Below are 18,521 nucleotides of genomic sequence, written 5' to 3' on the forward strand. Positions count from 1 at the left end.
CCCACCACAACTCTAGCACTAAGAGCATCTCCAGCAGACTTTCTATCCTCTAATCCCTAGCTACTTTGGCTAAAAAGAAGGAAAATTCTCCTTCCAGCAGATTCCATACTTGGTTATCTATTTTGGAGAACCAACTTTTGGCTCTCTACATCTAGCAAGGAGGAGAGAGAAATGGAGGCTCGCCAAATTGAAGAGAAAGAGAAAGAGAGAGAAAAATGGGGAGAGAGATAGAGACATTTGGGAGGTTGGTGGGGTTGGGTTTTCACTTTTCTTTTTAATATATTTGATTTGCAAGAGAAAGAGAAAATAATAATAAAATACTTCAGATTAGCCAAAATAAAGAACATTGCTGGAAGAAACACCTTTTAAGTGGTTTGCTATAATAGTTTTCTAGTTATTTTAACGAGAATTTGGCCAAAATTTAAAGAGTCTCTTGGAGATGCTTTCTGAAACAATTGAATAAAGAATGCATTGAAAGCCCAAACAACTTGGAATATTGAAAGCGCCAAACAATTGAATAAAGATCTCAAACCAACTTGAACCTAATTTAAAAATCAAGCTCTCACCTTGTTTATTTCTGCATCCACTTCCTTCACCTCTCTTCCTCATTGTTAATGTTGTGAATGTCTGAATCCAGCATAAGAGATTGTTTCGAAATTGACCAAATTGTATTCAAACCCTAACCGTAGTTTGCCCAAAGTTGCAACTCTCGTATAATGGAGAAAGGCGCAATTTTGTTTTTGTTTTTGTTGGTTTTGAAGAGAGAAGGCAGCTTTTAGGTGGGCACGATTTGACTAAATTGCCCCTCCACATGAGGGTCACGTGACCAAAACATGACGGGCGTTAAAAAAATTTGACAGCAAATCACGATTGTCTTTGCTCGAAATTGAACGTATAGAGACAAAATTGACAAAATTGAAATGACATAAACAAAAGTAGTAGAAGTCGCAAATTACTGGGACCAAAACTGACTTTTTATCTTCTTTCTTTCTTTTGTTTTTTTTTTTTTTGGGGTATACTTTGTATTTCTACTTCATTAACAAATTTTTTTAAAACAAACAAAATGAAATAAAGGACAGGACAGCACGCTCATTCGGCAAGGGCAATTTCGGAATAACGGGAAAATCCTAGGACCAAGGGTTGAATAAGGACGAAGGAGACAAGAAGGTTCATATGCCCTACTGCAAAATCTCCTCGAAGCTGTACGTGGCTTGTCCTAGGCTGACGCGTGCCTAAAGTCTTACTGGGACGTCCGGTTAAACAAAGTCCAGTAACCGGCACAGCCGGTCTCCACTCGCAGGCATCCACACTCTTAACAAAGGTGCCACTTCCCGCTCACCATAGCATACATACCAACCTTTGCTGCTACCTCACGGCCATGGCGGTTCTTCCAAACAAGTTCCACGCCACCTCTTCGCTTTCTCAAAGCTTCAATCGATTCTGAGTTGAGCCAATATCATGAGCTAAGCTCTTTTAATATTTGGCAACAAAATCTGAGCTTTTTCAACTTTTGCTTCAAAGTTCATGCTGCTTTGTGGGTGAGAAAATAGACCCAGCATTTTGTTTTGTTTACTTTGCATTACTTTGTTTTGGCTTTGATTCTTTTACCAAGAAAGTAGATCCGTTTGGTTTCCGAGAAAATGTTGGAAAAGGACGTAAAAGAGAGCTTTGATTTTTGTGCCTTGTTGGGGCTGAAGATTGGACATTACCTTATCTACAGGCTCCATTTGTGATGAGACTGTTGTTTCCCTGACTATTTACTGGGAAAGGTTAAGGTTTTACTTAGTTTCTCAAAAGAAATGACTGGAAGGAAGAATTTTGGACATGGGTTTTGCTTCTTAAGGAACTTCTGTGCTTGCCCTCTTTATTTCCATGGAGAGTTTTCTTTGGGGATGGTTTTAATTGTTGTTCCTTGCCCCTTTTCCCGGAAACCAACCAGTCTTATTTGTTGGTTTAATGCTAAGTTTGGTTCTTTGCTATTATTTATGTATGTGTATGAAAGCTTGAAAAGTTCTATGTTTTTGTTTCATAGTAAATGTGTAACTCAGCTCTTGGTTATATTATTGGTAGATATCCATGTGGAAAAATATGTTATTCGGTACCTGAAAGCCATGTACTTGTCCACTAGATACAATAAAATTTTCAACCACGAAGGAAAAGGGTGTTTAAGATCTTTTTTTTTTTTTTTTTTTGAACCGCCTGTGACTTTCTCTCGTTGCATAAATTCAGGTACCTTCAAACTCTTATTAAGTTATACTTGGTTCCTCCAAATTGCAGCAGACATCGCATTTAAAAACATAAATGCAACCAGATGCCGCCTAAAAGGAAGCAATATCAATGGCATTTCGGGGCTGCACCTCAGCCAGCATTGAAGAACCACCATCCACTTCTTAATGGTGGAGAACAGGAACCTCTTACCTCAAGTCAGAGGCATAAGAAACCTAGAATAGACGTCAAGAAAGAGGCTAGTCTTAACAAGCATGCTATTCAGCAGCTACTGCAGAGTCAGGACTCTGAGGAATTGCAAAGAAATAAATTGCAAATACAGGAATTGTTTCATTATAATATGTCACAGAATCAAGATCAGCAAAAGATTTTACATCCTTCTCTGCAGTTGAAGGGTGTTGACAAAGAAAAGCAGCAGCAACTGATGAGGCATGTAGTAACACAACAGGAGGTGGTGCATCAAGCATCTGTTATGCAGCTCCCTGATGAAGGTGTTTGTTCACGCCGGCTAATGCAGTACATATATCATCTCCGAAACCGGCCAGCTGTTAGTAGTTAGCTTAATCGATAATATACCGTTGATATTCATTCATGAATTATAACCATTTCGCAGTTCCTTTCATGTTTGTCATGACTGCTTCATCTTTGTTTTTCAACTTATATAACTTGAACATAATCTTACTCTCTTCTACCCCTCTTTTAGGACAATAACTTGTCCTATTGGAGGAAATTTGTGGCAGAGTATTATGCCCCAAGTGCTAAGAAAAGGTGGTGTCTGTCCTCGTATGATGAAGTTGGGCGCGATGCCCTTGGTATTTTGCCCCATCTAACAATGGTCGGTTTTCATTCTGTGGCTCCATTTGTTGATTTTTGTAACTTATGACTCCTACTAGATGCACAAATGTAGTTCCCCACTTGTAATATCTCTTAGCATGCATGTCTTGATATGAATGCACCTGATTCTTCTTCTTCTTATCTTTTCTACAAACTGAAAATTGGTAGTTTTGCTGCTGTTGTCTTGTCAGGTACCATGGCAGTGTAACATATGTGGTTGTAAATCAAGAAGGGGATTTGGTAAAAAAAAGTTTGCACTTTACTGAATCTATTTTCTCTGAATATCTAGCTTTATTATTTTTTATATCCCTCAACTTCTATTGGTCCTTTACCACTTGATAGAGGCATATTTTGAAGTGCTTCCAAGGCTAAATGAAATCACATTTGGGAGTGGTGTGATCGATGAACTCTTGTTCCTCGATTTGCCTCGTGAGATTAGATTTCCTTCTGGAGTAATGATGTTGGAATATGGAAGAGCAGTTCAAGAGAGTGTCTACCAGCAACTTCAAGTTGTTCATGAAGGTCAACTTCGTATAGTATTCTCTCGTGATTTGAAGGTGAGTGCACTTTGTATAAGTTGGTGGGTTAATTGCATACTGTTTCTAACTCTCTATGTATCTTGCTTACTAACTCCTCTTCATATAACTTTTCCTTGTTTTTATCCCCAATGATTTTTCAGATATTGTCCTGGGAATTTTGTGTATGTTCTCATGAAGTTTTCTTCCGTCGAACTGCAGTTGCACCGCAGGTATGAATCTTTCTTGTTTTGTGCTTTGTGTATTTTTGTAAGCTTGTAAAAGAGTCCAATTTGGTCATTGCTCAATGTAGGGTTCAATCATCTTATGATTCCTTCCAGGATCTACTTTCTTGTAACTTTTGTTCTTCAATTTTGTCGTATTCTAGGTTGTTCAGCTGGTTCATGCCGTACAGGATTACAAGTGCTCTATTGATGATAGAGGATCTGATGGGGTTTTGTTCCAAGATGTACAAGCAAATTGCAATAGGTAAGAATGGATGGTTCTCCTTTTCTAGTTATATTGAAGACCAGTTACCTATTATTGTATAAATTGGCATAGTGATGAAAAGTACTTGAGATAATAATTTTGCTTCTCATGTTATTCTAGAAACCTCATCTGTAGTTCTTTATCATTTAAATTACTGTAGGATCCTAGCAGCCGGAGGACAACTTGCAAAGACTGTGGATCAACAGCTGGTTGATGATTTGGGATTTTCCAAAAGATACACCCGGTGCTTGCAGGTATTGAACATTCATTTAGCTTTAGTTTGAAACTAATGTCCAATTTTTTAACAGTTTCTTTTGCATTCTTAACAGATATCTGAGATTGTCTACGCTATGAAAGATTTAATGATTTTATGCCAGGATAATGTTACTGGCCCAATTGGTAAGTAGCAAGTCATGTGTTTCTGTTAATGGCTTCCGCCGTGTATTTAGTTTTCAGTTTAGCAATTCAATGGTTTTCCACCTCGATGGTGGTTATGCCGCTCTGACAAACGATGGAACAACTGCAGTTTTTTTTGGGCTTCAATAATTTATATTCTTTTACATATGTTGTTGAGTAGCCCCTAAGATGGCTCTTTGCACCTCCTTGTGCATGATAGCTGTGCTTGTTTGTCAAGCACATAACTCTCGGAGTAAAGGGTTGATTGTTTTTCTGTTTTTTGGAGATAAATTTTTTCAGATGGTGCTGTGAATGCTTGACTTTGTTTTTCATAATGGCAAGGAAGATTTTCTTTTTGTTGGTAGGAAGGAGAGAAACTCATGTTCCTAATTTCCCCTCAGATGGAAGTTAAAATAGTTTTTTTTAAAAAATTTTAAACTGTTGCTTGAGGTCCTATTATCATCGTATTTCATCCCTAGTTGAGGTAATTGCTTACAAGTTTACTTGTAGAGAGCCTGGAAAGTTATTGCAGAGGAGCTGCCATGACCAAGCTCCAGAAACAGGAAATAAAAGGAAAGGAGCAGCTAGAGAGTGCACGAGATCCTCCAAAAGACAACAATAAGTTGATGGCTGCATCTTGTGGTTTTAGAAGCAATACAAATGAAAGCTCACCTATGAGTCACAAAGGACTTTCAACTAGCGCAGAACTGGCAGCATCATTGCTGCGTGGTTCTCACCACAAATTGATGGGACAAAGCAACTTGACCTCCATTGTGAGCAGAGCTAGCCAGGAGCCGCACATCCAGGACACCTCTTCTGAACCATTTCAGGGTCCTAGAACCTCAAATTCAGGACTGATTAAAAGCTCAGTGGAAAATGGCTTGTCAAGTTTAGATTCGTCTATGAAGCAGTACGCAATTCAAAAACTAGTACAGGAAATGATCAACAACAATAGCCGATCAGCAAATAAGCATGATAGGGAAGAACCCATCTGGGGAAGTGGTAAAGGTTCAGTTATAGAGTTGCCTTCAGGAGTTTGGGGCTGCCCAACAGCTGCAGCTGCCCAAGGAAATGTGTTCAATAGTATTGCAGGAAGGACCAGCAGCTCGAAGGCAGCCTTCAATGGGAACTCGTCCAAAGTTCATACCAATAATTGCTTCATCAATGGAGAACCAAATTTGTCAGGAAAGCTTTATTTACCGGAATCAATAGTTAATATTTCTCATGGCTATCATGATCATAATTCAATTTATGGCAATGGCAATGACGTGGGTTATGGTTGGAAGGTCTGAATAGTTCTTCTTGGGTTGGTTTTATTGTGAGATTCTGAGGTATGATGGGTAAGTGCCTAATGCCAGAGTTTGTACAAGACTACAGGTCTCCAGATGCAGATTTTATCTTTTCGCTAATATTACCAGATATGTATACTGACACACTTCTAATGTCATTTCGAGTATTAGTTTATGATCAGTTTCAAACATATGTAAGGGCTCTTTCACAACCCAAGCTCTTGTAATATTATCAAGCTACATGCTGTGATCTTTATAGTATTGGTATTTACAGCCTGAGCTGGTTCAGATGTTCCAATCAAAACCCTTTTCCGGTTCATATTTCTTTTTCGCTAAGCAAGAATGGACTGGCATGGGGAATGAGTTGCAACTGCTGTTCTGAGAAAGTAAAATATGATAAAACACTTGCTGATAATTCTGCAGTAGTTTAAGCCAAACAAGGGTTTTCCCCTCGACTGTAAATATATATGCGGTTGTGATCATTTCTCAAAATCAAATTCTATTCTAGACAGAAGACCTTGGCTATGTAAACAGATACAAAATCTTAATGCTATCACTAATTAAACGAAAGAGCAACAACAAAGTTCAACTGTAAATATATCCATCATTAATTTCTCAAAATCCCATAGAAGGCAGAAGCCCCTTTGACTATGGAGACAGACAGACATACAAAATCTTAATCCACTGTCGCTAATTAAACGAATCAAACAAAGAGAGAATGAATTTACACGTTTCTTTGCTTACACACATATGACCCCAAGGAGACATTCACTATCTCTAAATTGGCTTTCTGCTGAAGATGGCCTAACTCTATAATACAGAACTACCTAACTGAAAAGGTAAAGCGCAAATTAAAAATGCTTTAGCCTTTCTCGAAATTCACTAGGGTATATAAGTACAGAGTCTAAACAGAGACCACCTTTGGTGTGGGTGCAATCAATCTGGGTCATAGAGAGTTTAATCTTTGTTGATGCATTGGGGTTCTCCACAACAAAATCCCCAACATGGTAGTAGTTCCATTTTCCAGGTTCAGTTAAAAAGCATTGGGACGAGGCATAGTGACCTTCTGAAGTCCATAGCTGAAACCTCACTGGTTTTATGTCCCAACCATGGACATGCTCGGTATTGCAAATTCGGCGACCAAACCTCTTCTGCGAAGACCGTCCCAGCTGCAGCCTAAAGAATAGGCTGTATGTCCCTGCTGGAAACGGGAACTCAACCTCCCCATCGACTTCTAACCACCATATTTGCTGAAGATATGCAACGCTGCAAAATCTGTGTTCAAGAAAAGAAAACTCCAACTTAGTTCCCCGAATACTTTTAGTGCAAAGGTAAATGGGTAAAGCATCTTATTCCAGTGAGGCAACCTCAATCAGAAAATCAGAACCAGGAGGGTACAATTCCAAAAACCCAAGAACCAGGGGTCTTGGGACATCATAGCCACAACAGAAGTAAGCAATCCACAACCTTTCGGTTTATTTCACATGATCACATTAAGATGCATTGTATTAGTCATGAGGCCCAAATGAGCACCAGAATAAAATTAAAACAAAAATACAAATCAATCTTGAATTGTATATCCTTTGGGATTCATTCTGTAAATGCTTTTAGACAAACTATGTAGGATGAAGTCAACTTGAAGAGAAAGCCAACCAGCAATGCCACAGTACAAACAGATTCATAAAAAAGCCTGTTAGCATTCAAAATAAGCTCAAATCAGGTTAAATAAATCTAGATTTTTCATAATATGAGAAGCTTTTAATTTTTGAAGAGTTTAATGGCAATTTAAATTAGCTGAAACTGAACCTTTTCTTAATATCGGATGCTTCATAACTTCTGACAAGCTTTTGTGGCAGTTTTAATAAGCTCAAACTCCAGTAAAGCAGTAACCATGTACCAAGAAAATTTTGCATTCTCATATCCTAGCAATGATAAGAATTAAGAATCACATTATCTATATGTTAGGTTGCTCTAAATATTTGTTATAACCCATTTTCATTAGTTTCAGTGGACAAAACGAACATATATGTTAATAAACTCCTTCCTCCTCCCTCCTCCCTCCTCCCTCCTCTTCCAAGAACAGAAAGCAAGTACCTGAACAAGCAGATATTATGTTGATCCAAACCCTTACCACCGATCATTAATTGATCAAAAAATGGTGGTTAACCCCCAAAATACGAAGTTGCCCAAGGTTAAAAAAATTTGGCACGCTTGACCACAAAAACTTAAAAAGTCATTAACATACCACAAACGATCACAACCACAAACTTCCATAGCTCAGCATCATGCATTAAAACCGAAATATCATTAAAACTTCACAAAAGGAATAACCTAAATAAATAAATAAACCTACTTGGGAAAATTCCAGCAAGAAAACTCGATGTAATACTTGGACGTTCATCAGCAATCTATAACATACAAAATTTCCCATTTCACTGGAATTTCAATGAGAAAGGAAAAAGAAGATCAGTAATTCTCACCTAGATTCTTCAGTTTGAATATGATTCCAATATCTTCGATCATCAATGCCAGTGATTGCTAATCCCTTTGAAGAAATCGACAAGCAAACAGATCCTGTACTTTTATCCAGCCAAACTGTCTGCACCCAACACAAAAAATGTCAAACACCGCACACCAAATCCAAAGCAAGGAAATAAAACATAGAAACGATAAGATAAAGATAGTAAAGCTTACAAAGTCAAATAATAGTCCCGAAACATGAAAATATCTAAACTTTCATTATAAAGTTTTTTTCTTTCAATACGATTTCAATAAGATTTCCTCGCTGAGACAATTCAAGTCAAAGCCTCCAATTTCTATCATTTTCCCACGCTTTCTCGATACCCAAACAGAGAAAGAAAAAAAAAAAAAAAAAGGAAAAATGAAAATCGAAAGATAACCCACCTTGGTACCATCATCGAAAGAATTAGGCTGACAAAGCCTCGTATAAACATCTCTTTTACCCAAATTTTCCAAACCATCACCGAACACTTTTCTAACAATAGTTTGATAATTGGAAGGCAATTTCGATTCCCAAATGAAGTCAGCCCAAGAAGCTCCACGAAAAGCCCGATTGAGCTTCGCCAATTTGCAAATCTCCGGTGGGTCCAAATAACCCAGAATCAGCGCCGCGCAGCTCTCCGGCAAATCGCCAAGACTGGGTTTTGATTGCAAAGGCAAAGCCCCAACTGGGTCTGATTTGCAAGCAGAGAAACTAGCACCCATAGCCAAACAGAGCAATCAGAGAGGCAGAGACAGAGAGAAGCTCAGAAAGCTGTGAAGAATTAAGCTTTGTGAAGAAATAGAGAGATGGGTTTGGGGCGAGAGGACATGAAATCTCGATGTATGCACTAAAGTATTGAACTTTCGTAGAGGGACGCGTAGAGCCCAAGCTGTGAGAGATTGTTTTGGTTGTTTGTTTCCTGAGAAAAGGAGGGGGCGACAGCGATATCTGATGTGGAAGAAATATAGAGCATGAAGAGAGACTATTGTATTGTCGCCATTTTGGTTTTTTAATTAGAAACAGTGGATAGCTGTGGACGGCTGGTTCACACAGTAAACCGTTTCTGGTTTTAAAACATTTTGGATTGCTTTCTGACTCTTCTTTTTCTTTTTCTTTTTCTTTTTGGATAAAAGGTTTCTGATAGATTGGACGATAAGGTTGTTGGTTAAAAAGTAAATCGTATCTGATTATAAGGTAAAACAAGATTAGGCGAATTTTTATCTATTGGTGGCATCGATTGCTATTAGATTATTATCCCGATCAATTCGGTTTATCTGAAAATATGGTGTTTGTTTATCTGTTTTTTTGCCAACTGTTTATCTGTTTGATTACTATTAAATTGTTAAATTGTGGCTAATTTTTGGTAAGAAACATTCGAATCATTGATGAGCGGCTCATATCGGTGCGAATGAATGTACCTGGTGATTTTAAGTTCACAATGGTTCCATCTTTTTTCTTAAAAAGAATGAATTAATTGTTATCAATGTTAAGAAAATGGGATGAACAATATAAAAAAATTAAAATAGACAGTTTGACATCGTCATTTGAAAAAGATTAATGAACACAAAATAAAACTCAAACATTTTATATTTATTTTTATAAAATTCTTGTGTAATAAAGAACGGAAATTCTCGACACTCATTCGCGTGCGTGTTATGATTCGCAACAGTCAATGAGGGAGAGCTCCCAATAAAACTATCCACATCACAATTTTCCTAGAAAAGACCTACAATATTGTAAATTAGCTAATCAACTGTATCTCCAAACCCGAGTGAGACTGTTTAACTACACATTTTCTAATTGCTTTTCTCCTTCAAACACAAAAGCTCTTGAATATTTTTCGACAAAAACAATACAAGGGTAGCCATTAATTTTATATTGGAAATTCAATAATACCAAATTGGGAGCACTAGATTCCCATTATCCATAATCACAAATATTTAACAAGAAAAAACAAAGTCCTCGTCCCTTATATTAATCGCCATTTAAATTAAATGAGTGGTTGAGGTATTTAATTTGGAATTCAAATACGTGGACAATTGATCTACCTACAATTAGCGAAAAGCACATTGACCCTCAACGTGGTTCTGAGTCAGCTTTGAGGAGGTGGCATGCTAATATTTAGCCGTTTTGCAATGTGTCCCATTGTTTTCATGGTTAGGGTTTCTCTCAAGAATGGATAAGGGATTACAAGGCCAGCCTCGGCCATGGTGGAGGAGAGTAGGCCAATTTTTTTCTTTAAATATTATATGGTAAGATTCATATTTTACAATGAGTTTGGTATCTTGGCATAGTTGGCATTGCAATCTATTGCAAGCTTTGTTTAATCATAAACATTGACAAATTTTAGGATCAAAGCACATAAATCCTCTCAATTATCTTTTATTTGGTTGAAAGAAATCATCTCAGTTATCTTTTGTATCGATTTGGTGTAAATTTAATTTGTAAGACAATTTGGAAAACACATTGTCGTTAATAATTTTGGATTTTTTAAACAAGCGATACTTTAAAAGAATAAATCAAACATAGAATCTCGTGTATAGGATTGTCGGCAAAACTAATTATAGATTACCATATAGGATTCACAGAGCAGTAAAATAGCATATCGAATATTTGACAATAACATTAAAAAATTGCTAAAGGATCTTCAATGGCTTTTGAGTTGAAATGAGCATCTTCAAGTTTACAATCATATGCCTGGGAGGTAGCTCCCTCTTGGGTTTAATATCTAGAGTTGGACCCAGTGGTCTCTCCCACTTGGGTGGGAACTAGTCAGCTAAGCATAAGAGAGAGCTATTTAAATTCGAGACCAAAGAAGAATTGTTTGAATGCACAAGGGGAAGACTGCAACTGGCCACCTACCAGAACTCAGCCACTTCTAGTGGTTTTCAATGGGGAAACTGTCTGCCAACACCATGACATATGCAGTACAGAAATATTAGGTTAGCTAGCACGAAACCCTAATTCTTAATTTGTATCAATAACACGAATTGAATTAATCATGGTTGGTTAAGAAATGCTAGTGCAAGAATTGGCATGGAGTATACGAAAAGTATTGTGTGAACCAGAAGAAATTAAACCCTGAAAAGGAAAAGGATTTGGTCAGTCCAAGTAGACGGGGCAGATAAATGGTTTGATGTTAACATGCATATAGTTTTAATAGCTGCAATTGCTAATTAATCACATGGTTAGATTAATTAATTTGTTATCAATGGTAAATATCCAGTCAGTCTTCATCGGTTGGTTTCATGTGTTTTTAATTAAGGTCACATCATCATGTTCATCATTCGGTCAAGGCATGGCTCACGACCCTATCAAGCACACCGGAAAGATATGATGTAAATAAATAGTATGATCTTCCTGGTAGTTTATTAGATTTTTATGTTTGGGCACAAAGTTACAGGGATTTCTTCTCAAATCTATGGTTATGCCGTATACATATTCAAAGGGTTCAAGTGAGTGAAAGGATATTGAGTAGGGGTCAAGGCCGCTCAATGATTGTGAGTAGTTCCGCCCCTATATATTGGCTTTGTAACTAATCTTATCTAAGAAGTTGTTTTGAGGCTTTATGCCTCGTAAGTGATTTTATTTATTATATCAAAACGTGTTAAGTGCTACATGTTTCTAATATGTCGGACTTTTATAATCAAATTTTTCTGCCAAACGCTATAAAAGCCAGACTCCAAATAATACATTCCTTAAATCTTTCATTGTCATCTTCGAAAAAATATCACAAGGTTCAGCATTTCCCATTTAAATATGTGGTCGGAGTGTGAAGAACGAAAGTGCAAAAATTAATAAATCATGTATTTGTCATGTTTGGTGATGATGTTAAATATGAAAGTCATCTTGATTTATTTATGGCCCTGGATTTAAATAGGATTTGCTGTTAAGAATCACATGGAGCAGGTAAAACATATACAGAATCTCTTACTTACTTCCTTCTAACCATCTTCTTGACTTCTTCCAAGTATATATAAAATTTAATAAAAGAACCCTAATAGAGAACAAAGAAACCTGGCTGCCAAATTGAACGGTACAATTTTCAAAGAATATGGTACAATTGATGTAGATATAAAGGTTACTGTGTAAGATCTATTTTGTTGTTAGCAAGCCGGCAACAACTACCATTCCATAGACTGATATACGACTTTGCTGAAGAAGAAGAAGAAGAAGAAGAAGAAGACAAGAACATGAGCAAATGGAAAACAACTTGAACAAATTGACACCCATAAAAAGAGAGGTCTTATAGATATCGACATTAGCGGCAAATCTGAGGAGAATGGGGGGCCATTGACAGCTAATTGTTCATTTAACTTCGTACATATTGATATTATAACCCTCGCTGGTGCCATACAACAATGTCATGTAGATCTATTTGAGAACCTTTGTGGCTCAAATTGAAGGTTCTTTTCTACTTTCCGGACATGTCAAACGTCAAAATGCATTTTCGTTTTCAACAAATGATAAGATATTTGTGAAGGAGTACCATTTACAACTGGATGCTCACACGCCCACAATAATGAAATCAGTCACAAATAGAGAAACTAAGCTCACGCTAATAATAGGTATCCAACTCACATCCATGTGTGAATGTGAATTGAACCAGTGGCAGATCTGTGTGAAGGACAGGGTGGGCAGTGGGCAACAACAACAACAACAACATCCTTTTTCCCTCTTTATTTTCTGCATCTTTCTATTATACTGGCTGGGCAGTGGGCAACGTACTAGCTTGTCCTCTCCTTTCTATAACAACCAGTAATTTCTAATTCTCTCATTTTCTATATATCTTTAATTATAGTTTTAATTTAAAACTTAATATTTTAGGATTTTATTTATGTATAACTTTCCATTTCTGAATCCGCTACTGAGTTGAACTCAGCACCTTCTCTAGTCAAGCGAAAATAACTTAACTACAACTAGAACAAACATCACAATTTTACTTAGGTGAATTTTTTCCTTACCATTGGAAAATAGGGTGTAAAGAAACAAATTTAATTTGCCCTAGCACACCCCTATATATTTATGTTTACTTTTAGCTTGTAAATCAACTCTGCGTAGCTGTCGTCTTTGCTCCACCAGAAGCAGGTGTGCTAATGTGACAAATTTTGATCTCATCCTAGTAGCTTTCAAGTTGGCTTTAGCCTTTTGGTTTTTGTCAATTTCGCATGGTCCACCACAAATAATGAAATTAAAGAGAACATTGATTATAAGATCAAAATAGAATAACATTAATGATATATAAACTTTTTAACTCTGCACTGTCGAGAATATACCTAACAGCACGTAGCACCGTCGGATATGCTGACTTTGTGATGAAGACAATATGATTAGATATAAAATACAATTAGATAAGAGAGTGTGACATCATGATATCGTATAAAGTGATCAACCATGTTGTGTGTTGATGCCTTTAAATTTGCAAACCCATACAAAAATCTGCCTTGAAATAATATAAGAAGATGCTGACAGGTAACATTCTGACATGATCAAAGCTTCTTTTTTTTCTTTTTTTCTTTTTTTCTTTTTTTTTGGGGGGAGTCAGATATATGATATGATCAAGGTTTAAACCTTAGCATTAAATGGAGCTAATTTGGGAGCTCCATGCCCTAGCAAGAAAAGCCCAATCTAAGGCTAAAATTGGCTCACAAAGCTCGTCATGCTTCATGCTTTGAAAAGCCCACATGGATTGGGCCACTCCTATTTTATATGTGAGAGAGCTCAGATGGGATTGGGCCAGAATCTCTGTGAGAGAGAGAGAGAGAGAGAGAGAGAGAGAGGTGAGCAAAAACAACCATATTATATATGACAATGGAATTTCCAGCTACATGGTCCATTATTACCAGTACAACAAAAGATTAAATAGATAACATGACTTGACTGACTTACAAAGAATTTCAACTTACATATAAAAGAATGAAAGAATAAACACAAGTTGACTCAGAATGACTTAATTCTAAAGAACACTGACTGCAAAGAATTGAAATCAAAATATCAACCTAGTCACTTTTTTTCTTCTTCTTACAAAATAAATGGTTCTGACTCTACCGGACTGACGATCTTATATCTGCAAGGAAAGAATGAAAGAATAATACTAATGACAGATTTCCCCTACCTACAAAGAATTCTGTATCCCTTTTCTTTTCTGTATGCAACAATGGAATGAAATTTTTGTATGAAGAAACTAAAATCCGCGGCTATTTAACTTGGTTGCGAAAATGACGATGAGCTGCCTGCAACATCAACTGGTGCCCATGCTGAAACAGTGTATAGAGGCTGATCCATCCAACCTAGAGTAAGTGCTGCTGCTCCATCTTGTCCTTGCTTCTTCACATTGTAATTCTCACCAGCATACATCTTCAACAGAAACTGGCTCTGAAGCATTTCCCTCTCCGTTATCCCCATGCATCGAAACCCTCCTTGCTCCATCCGCTTCCTCCACTTCTCAAAGCTCTCGTGCCTCTCCAACCTATCGCTTCCTTCGCAAGCAATGATGTTCCTGATTTCGCGTGCAAACATCTCCTCCACTTTGATCCTGGCCTGGCTCTCCAAAGGAAGGCTAGAACTAATCAAGTCAAATATGGCAGAGTAGTGCTTCAATGAGTTGGAGACTCTTGCCTCCAGCCTAGGCTCATTGTGCTCAGCCTCTTGCTCTGCCATGAGGACTATTGTCGGGTTTGTGCTTCGGATGAGTCCCAAAAAATCTCTCAGAGCTCCTCCAGTCCCGTCATAAAGAGTCTTGTGCAGTTGGAAAACACAATTCACTGCCACACTTTCTTGCTCCTTCACATGAAGCATCCAAAGCCTCACATCTTCCAACCTGTCCACAACGGGGTGGAACTCGAAGGGCAGGTTCAATGCCCCAGCAAATCCAGCAAGCCTATCTCCTGTCTCGTTGAGCTCTTGCTTCGACTCCCCTATACCAGTGATCCTAATGTGGCTTGGTGGATTGGCCCTAGAAGCTAAACTCTGGAACAAACTAGGCCACTGCAGCCCTTGCTTGATGTCGAAATCTATGATGTGAACCCTGTCCTTCCCTTCAAAAGCTCTCAGCAGTATCTCATTTGAGGTAAAATGAAGAAACTTTGGAATTGGGCTAACCTGGTTTAGAAGCCTCAGTGCAATGCCAGAGTCATCATCTCCTCTATCAAACTCTCTAGGAGGAGTGATCTGAAACACATGTGGCCAAAGCCTAGTGACTCTCAGAGCTAAAGCTTCAGTGTAATAGGCCGTAAGCCGGCTTATGGTGGTTCCTCTTGGAGAAGCAAGTTCCCCCAACTTAGCTATGAAATGGTTAATTGCTGCAATGTTCTTCAACCCAATTGCCTCCACACAAGCCGTAAGCAAGCTAACAAGCTCAAAACCCTGGTGCTCTCCTTCACTTTCATCATCATCATCATCCTCTGCCTCAACCCCTGCACCTCCATGTGGGATATAAGGATCTCTAGACCCATTACCAGCTTCATGTTCAGAGGCACTCTCATTTAGCCTCAAACCCAAGCTTTGGCTATCCGACGAAGCGCTCGATGCTGCTGCTGATGCTTCCCTTCCCAGTCCACGCCTAGTTTCGGCGTCCTTCTCGCCAAGGTCAGTGATCTCAGTCACAATTGAATCCAACCAAGGATTGTTTGACAATGGCAAAGGCTGTGAAATGGCTTCAGCTGGAACATAACAAACCCTCTCTTCATCTCCTGAGCATGTCAAAGAGAATGGAAGTTCAGGAGGAGGATCAAGGCCTGTGGTGATTGACTGAACTGACCGAGGCACATGGAAATCAGGCTGAAACCAAAAATTCCCAGCACCCAATTGGCCTAAACTCAAACCATCACCACCTTCATCCCCTTTGCCATTATCAAAGCAACCCTTTTTTCTCTTTGCTCTGTTTATACAAGACTCATCATCATCCTCTGAGCCCTGCTCTGCAAACCTCTTCAAGCTCTTACCTCTTTTCTTCTCCCAAAACTGATCATTAACCTCCTTTCTCGCCTCCACAAACGCCGCCGTCTGAGCTGCACTTGTCAGAGGACCGCTGGTAGCCAGAGGAGGCAGCCTGATGCTCTGCTTCAGAGAACAACTGCTGGTCTTCGAATCGATTGATTTCTCCACCGAAAGCCCCACAGGCCTAATGGGTTGTGACCTAGAGGTGTCTTTCCGAGGAAAGCTGCATGGTAAGTCCAATCTCTGTGTGCTCATTGCTGGTAACTGGAAATGGCAAGCTTGTAACTGTGCTGCTGCTTCACTTCTCAATCTATGCCTTGGTGATAACAATGTGGAACTAGAACACCCAGCCAACATCCTCTACGATGTTCCAATTTTGGTTTTTATCTTGGTTAATGTTTGTGCAACTAAGATTCACCCACCCAATGTTTTTTTTTTCTTTCTTTCTTCTTTAACTCCCTAGCTATCTCTTCTTTTGGGTTTCTACAGCTTAAAAATGTGAAAGAATGGTGTTTTGTGCAGAGAATTTCTATGATCTTTGAATGGATATGTGATTGAAAGAGAAATCCAGAGAGATAGACTATGTGAAACTATATGTGAGTGTGTGAAAGAATATTTCTACAGAAAAATCTGAATAAAAACAATAGGAATCCGATGAGTGAATAAATCAATCAAAAGGTGTGTATAAGTTTGAGTGTTCCTATATGTGTGTTTTTATGCAAGAAAGAATCAAAGAAACAATCAGAGTATATGCTAAGAACCCAACCCCAGAAAAGAATGAAAGAATTTGAGACTAATCAAAGAATAAATTCCTACAAGAACAAGATCATCGGATTCCAAAACGTTCAAAGAAAGCTCATTGGGAAAAGCAGTGATTTTGTTTCACCATGGAGCTAAAAACAGAGTGATAGGGAAGAATGCAGATACATACAAGCTCAAACTGGTGGATCAAACTCTGAGAAATTTTCAGGCCCAGATTAGCATTTGGAGCCTCCATGAAGATCACCACCATGGCTGAAGCAGAACCAGAAGCAAAACCCAGAAGCCCTTTAAATGTGCATGCATGAAAAAGCTGATGATCAAACAACAACAAGAAGCAGACAACTCTCTCCTTAGCTAAGCACTCTCACTCTCTCTCTCTCACAACCCAAAGAAACCAAAAACCATAGAACCCTTCTGTTTTTATATACTATAAGCCTTTTAATTCTTGGCCCCCCCTCTCTCTCTCTAGACCACTTCCAGGACTGTCTCGATCATGGGTTTTTTTCCTTCTTAATTTAATTTAATTTATTTAACTTGAGTGACTGATTTGATTCACCAGCATTGAAAAATTGAGGGGTGAAAAGGGTGTTGGAAAAGACTTCAGGAGGGGAGTTGGGTTTGTGGGCCGTGGGATTTTGATCGGAAGGTGTAGAGTGGTGGGCTATATGACCGTTGGGGGCTTGTCGGTGAAATATGACCGTTGGGAGGGCGTAGGGGGGGTTGGTGGTGTACGGAAGGGGTTTTTTTTTCTTTCTTTTTGGGTAGTCTGTTGATATACACGTAGGCCGCACGTGCCTGTCTGCTGCCTTTCCTGCCTTCGGTTCTCTCGACCGTTCGGTTGCTTCATCATTGGGCCTTTTGGCTTTGTTTAATTTTCCCCTTAATTAAGTATGCTTAACTTCCTTAACTTCTTTCATGGGCCCTCTGGCCACACAGATTTATGCCACGTGGTGCCAAAACCATCTGCACTCTACCTTCTTTTTAGAAATTTTCATATATTCCGGGTACACGACGTGGTTAGTATTCTAAGTACACTATGTAGCTGGTGTACCATCTAATAAATATAGAATGTGTGGAATTATTGTCCAACTTACTACATTTCAGGCTGCATTGAAAATATTCCATATGTCCTCCGTCTATTGGATAGTACATTAACCACGTGATGTACCTAAAACACCCAAAAATTACTTCGTTTCTTTTTTCTTTCTTTTTTCTCTCTAAATAAGCACTATACCATGTTGTCGGTTTCACGTGCCAACCTTTGCACTTGCTAACACAATATTGGACTCGTTCAAGGATAAAGAAAACTTTGCAAAAATAGCTTAAGTGACCAATAGCAGGTGCTCATGATTTGAGTTCAGAGGCTCGAAGTTTCCACCTCAATATTGTTTGTATATAAAATAAAAAAATTTGCCTAACCCATGTATGTTTGCACGCGGTTTGTACAAAAGCTAGGAGGACTCATGATATGGTGGGATGAGAGAGTTGGGAAAAAGAACAAAGACATCAAGTACATGGACGTATGGAGAGCAAGGCAAATAAATGTCACTAGAATCTCCATTTGCATAG

General features: G+C 38.4%; 3 protein-coding genes across 5 annotated transcripts; 1 reads left to right on the plus strand and 2 right to left on the minus strand.

Annotated features, from left to right (window-relative positions):
* Positions 1–1,198: 1,198 nt before the first annotated feature.
* LOC117627351 (probable transcriptional regulator SLK2) lies at positions 1,199–6,025 on the plus strand. 3 transcript variants are annotated; one of them, XM_034359406.1, is made up of 10 exons: positions 1,199–1,538; positions 2,230–2,773; positions 2,930–3,061; positions 3,252–3,300; positions 3,403–3,617; positions 3,740–3,808; positions 3,964–4,064; positions 4,225–4,318; positions 4,394–4,463; positions 4,971–6,025. In XM_034359406.1, exons 2-10 carry the CDS (start codon positions 2,312–2,314, stop codon positions 5,750–5,752), a joined length of 1,974 nt encoding a protein of 657 aa, XP_034215297.1. In that variant the 5' UTR covers positions 1,199–1,538; positions 2,230–2,311; the 3' UTR covers positions 5,753–6,025. The 3 variants fall into 3 exon arrangements, with proteins under 3 accessions (XP_034215297.1, XP_034215298.1, XP_034215299.1); XM_034359407.1 differs by having other exon boundaries at positions 2,278–2,773; XM_034359408.1 differs by having other exon boundaries at positions 2,281–2,773.
* A 301-nt stretch (positions 6,026–6,326) lies between these two features.
* On the minus strand, positions 6,327–9,309 carry LOC117627352 (F-box protein PP2-A12-like). The gene is made up of 3 exons (XM_034359409.1): positions 8,654–9,309; positions 8,230–8,348; positions 6,327–7,024 (listed from the first exon to the last, which is right to left on the minus strand). Exons 1-3 carry the CDS (start codon positions 8,972–8,974, stop codon positions 6,601–6,603), a joined length of 864 nt encoding a protein of 287 aa, XP_034215300.1. The 5' UTR covers positions 8,975–9,309; the 3' UTR covers positions 6,327–6,600.
* Positions 9,310–14,033: 4,724 nt separating this feature from the next.
* Positions 14,034–17,570, minus strand: LOC117627140 (scarecrow-like protein 28). Its single transcript, XM_034359067.1, has one exon. The coding sequence runs from the start codon at positions 16,545–16,547 to the stop codon at positions 14,454–14,456; it is 2,094 nt and encodes a 697-aa protein (XP_034214958.1). The 5' UTR covers positions 16,548–17,570; the 3' UTR covers positions 14,034–14,453.
* Between the last annotated feature and the right edge of the window lie 951 nt (positions 17,571–18,521).

The sequence above is a fragment of the Prunus dulcis genome, chromosome 5 (assembly GCF_902201215.1).
Source record: "Prunus dulcis chromosome 5, ALMONDv2, whole genome shotgun sequence".
Classification (NCBI taxonomy): domain Eukaryota; kingdom Viridiplantae; phylum Streptophyta; class Magnoliopsida; order Rosales; family Rosaceae; genus Prunus; species Prunus dulcis.

Bases quoted from the DNA above. Each gene is read 5' to 3' on its own strand.
- LOC117627351 (XM_034359406.1), top strand. From the start codon at position 2,312: ATGCCGCCTAAAAGGAAGCAATATCAATGGCATTTCGGGGCTGCACCT. The intron at 2,774-2,929 runs GTTAGTAGTTAG...CCCCTCTTTTAG, and splicing joins ATCTCCGAAACCGGCCAGCT to GACAATAACTTGTCCTATTG. The intron at 4,464-4,970 runs GTAAGTAGCAAG...GTTTACTTGTAG, and splicing joins TAATGTTACTGGCCCAATTG to AGAGCCTGGAAAGTTATTGC.
- LOC117627140 (XM_034359067.1), bottom strand. From the start codon at position 16,547: ATGTTGGCTGGGTGTTCTAGTTCCACATTGTTATCACCAAGGCATAGA.
- LOC117627352 (XM_034359409.1), bottom strand. From the start codon at position 8,974: ATGGGTGCTAGTTTCTCTGCTTGCAAATCAGACCCAGTTGGGGCTTTG. The intron at 8,349-8,653 runs GTGGGTTATCTT...TGTTGGGTGCAG, and splicing joins CTTTCGATGATGGTACCAAG to ACAGTTTGGCTGGATAAAAG. The intron at 7,025-8,229 runs GTGAGAATTACT...TCTTGAACACAG, and splicing joins ATTCAAACTGAAGAATCTAG to ATTTTGCAGCGTTGCATATC.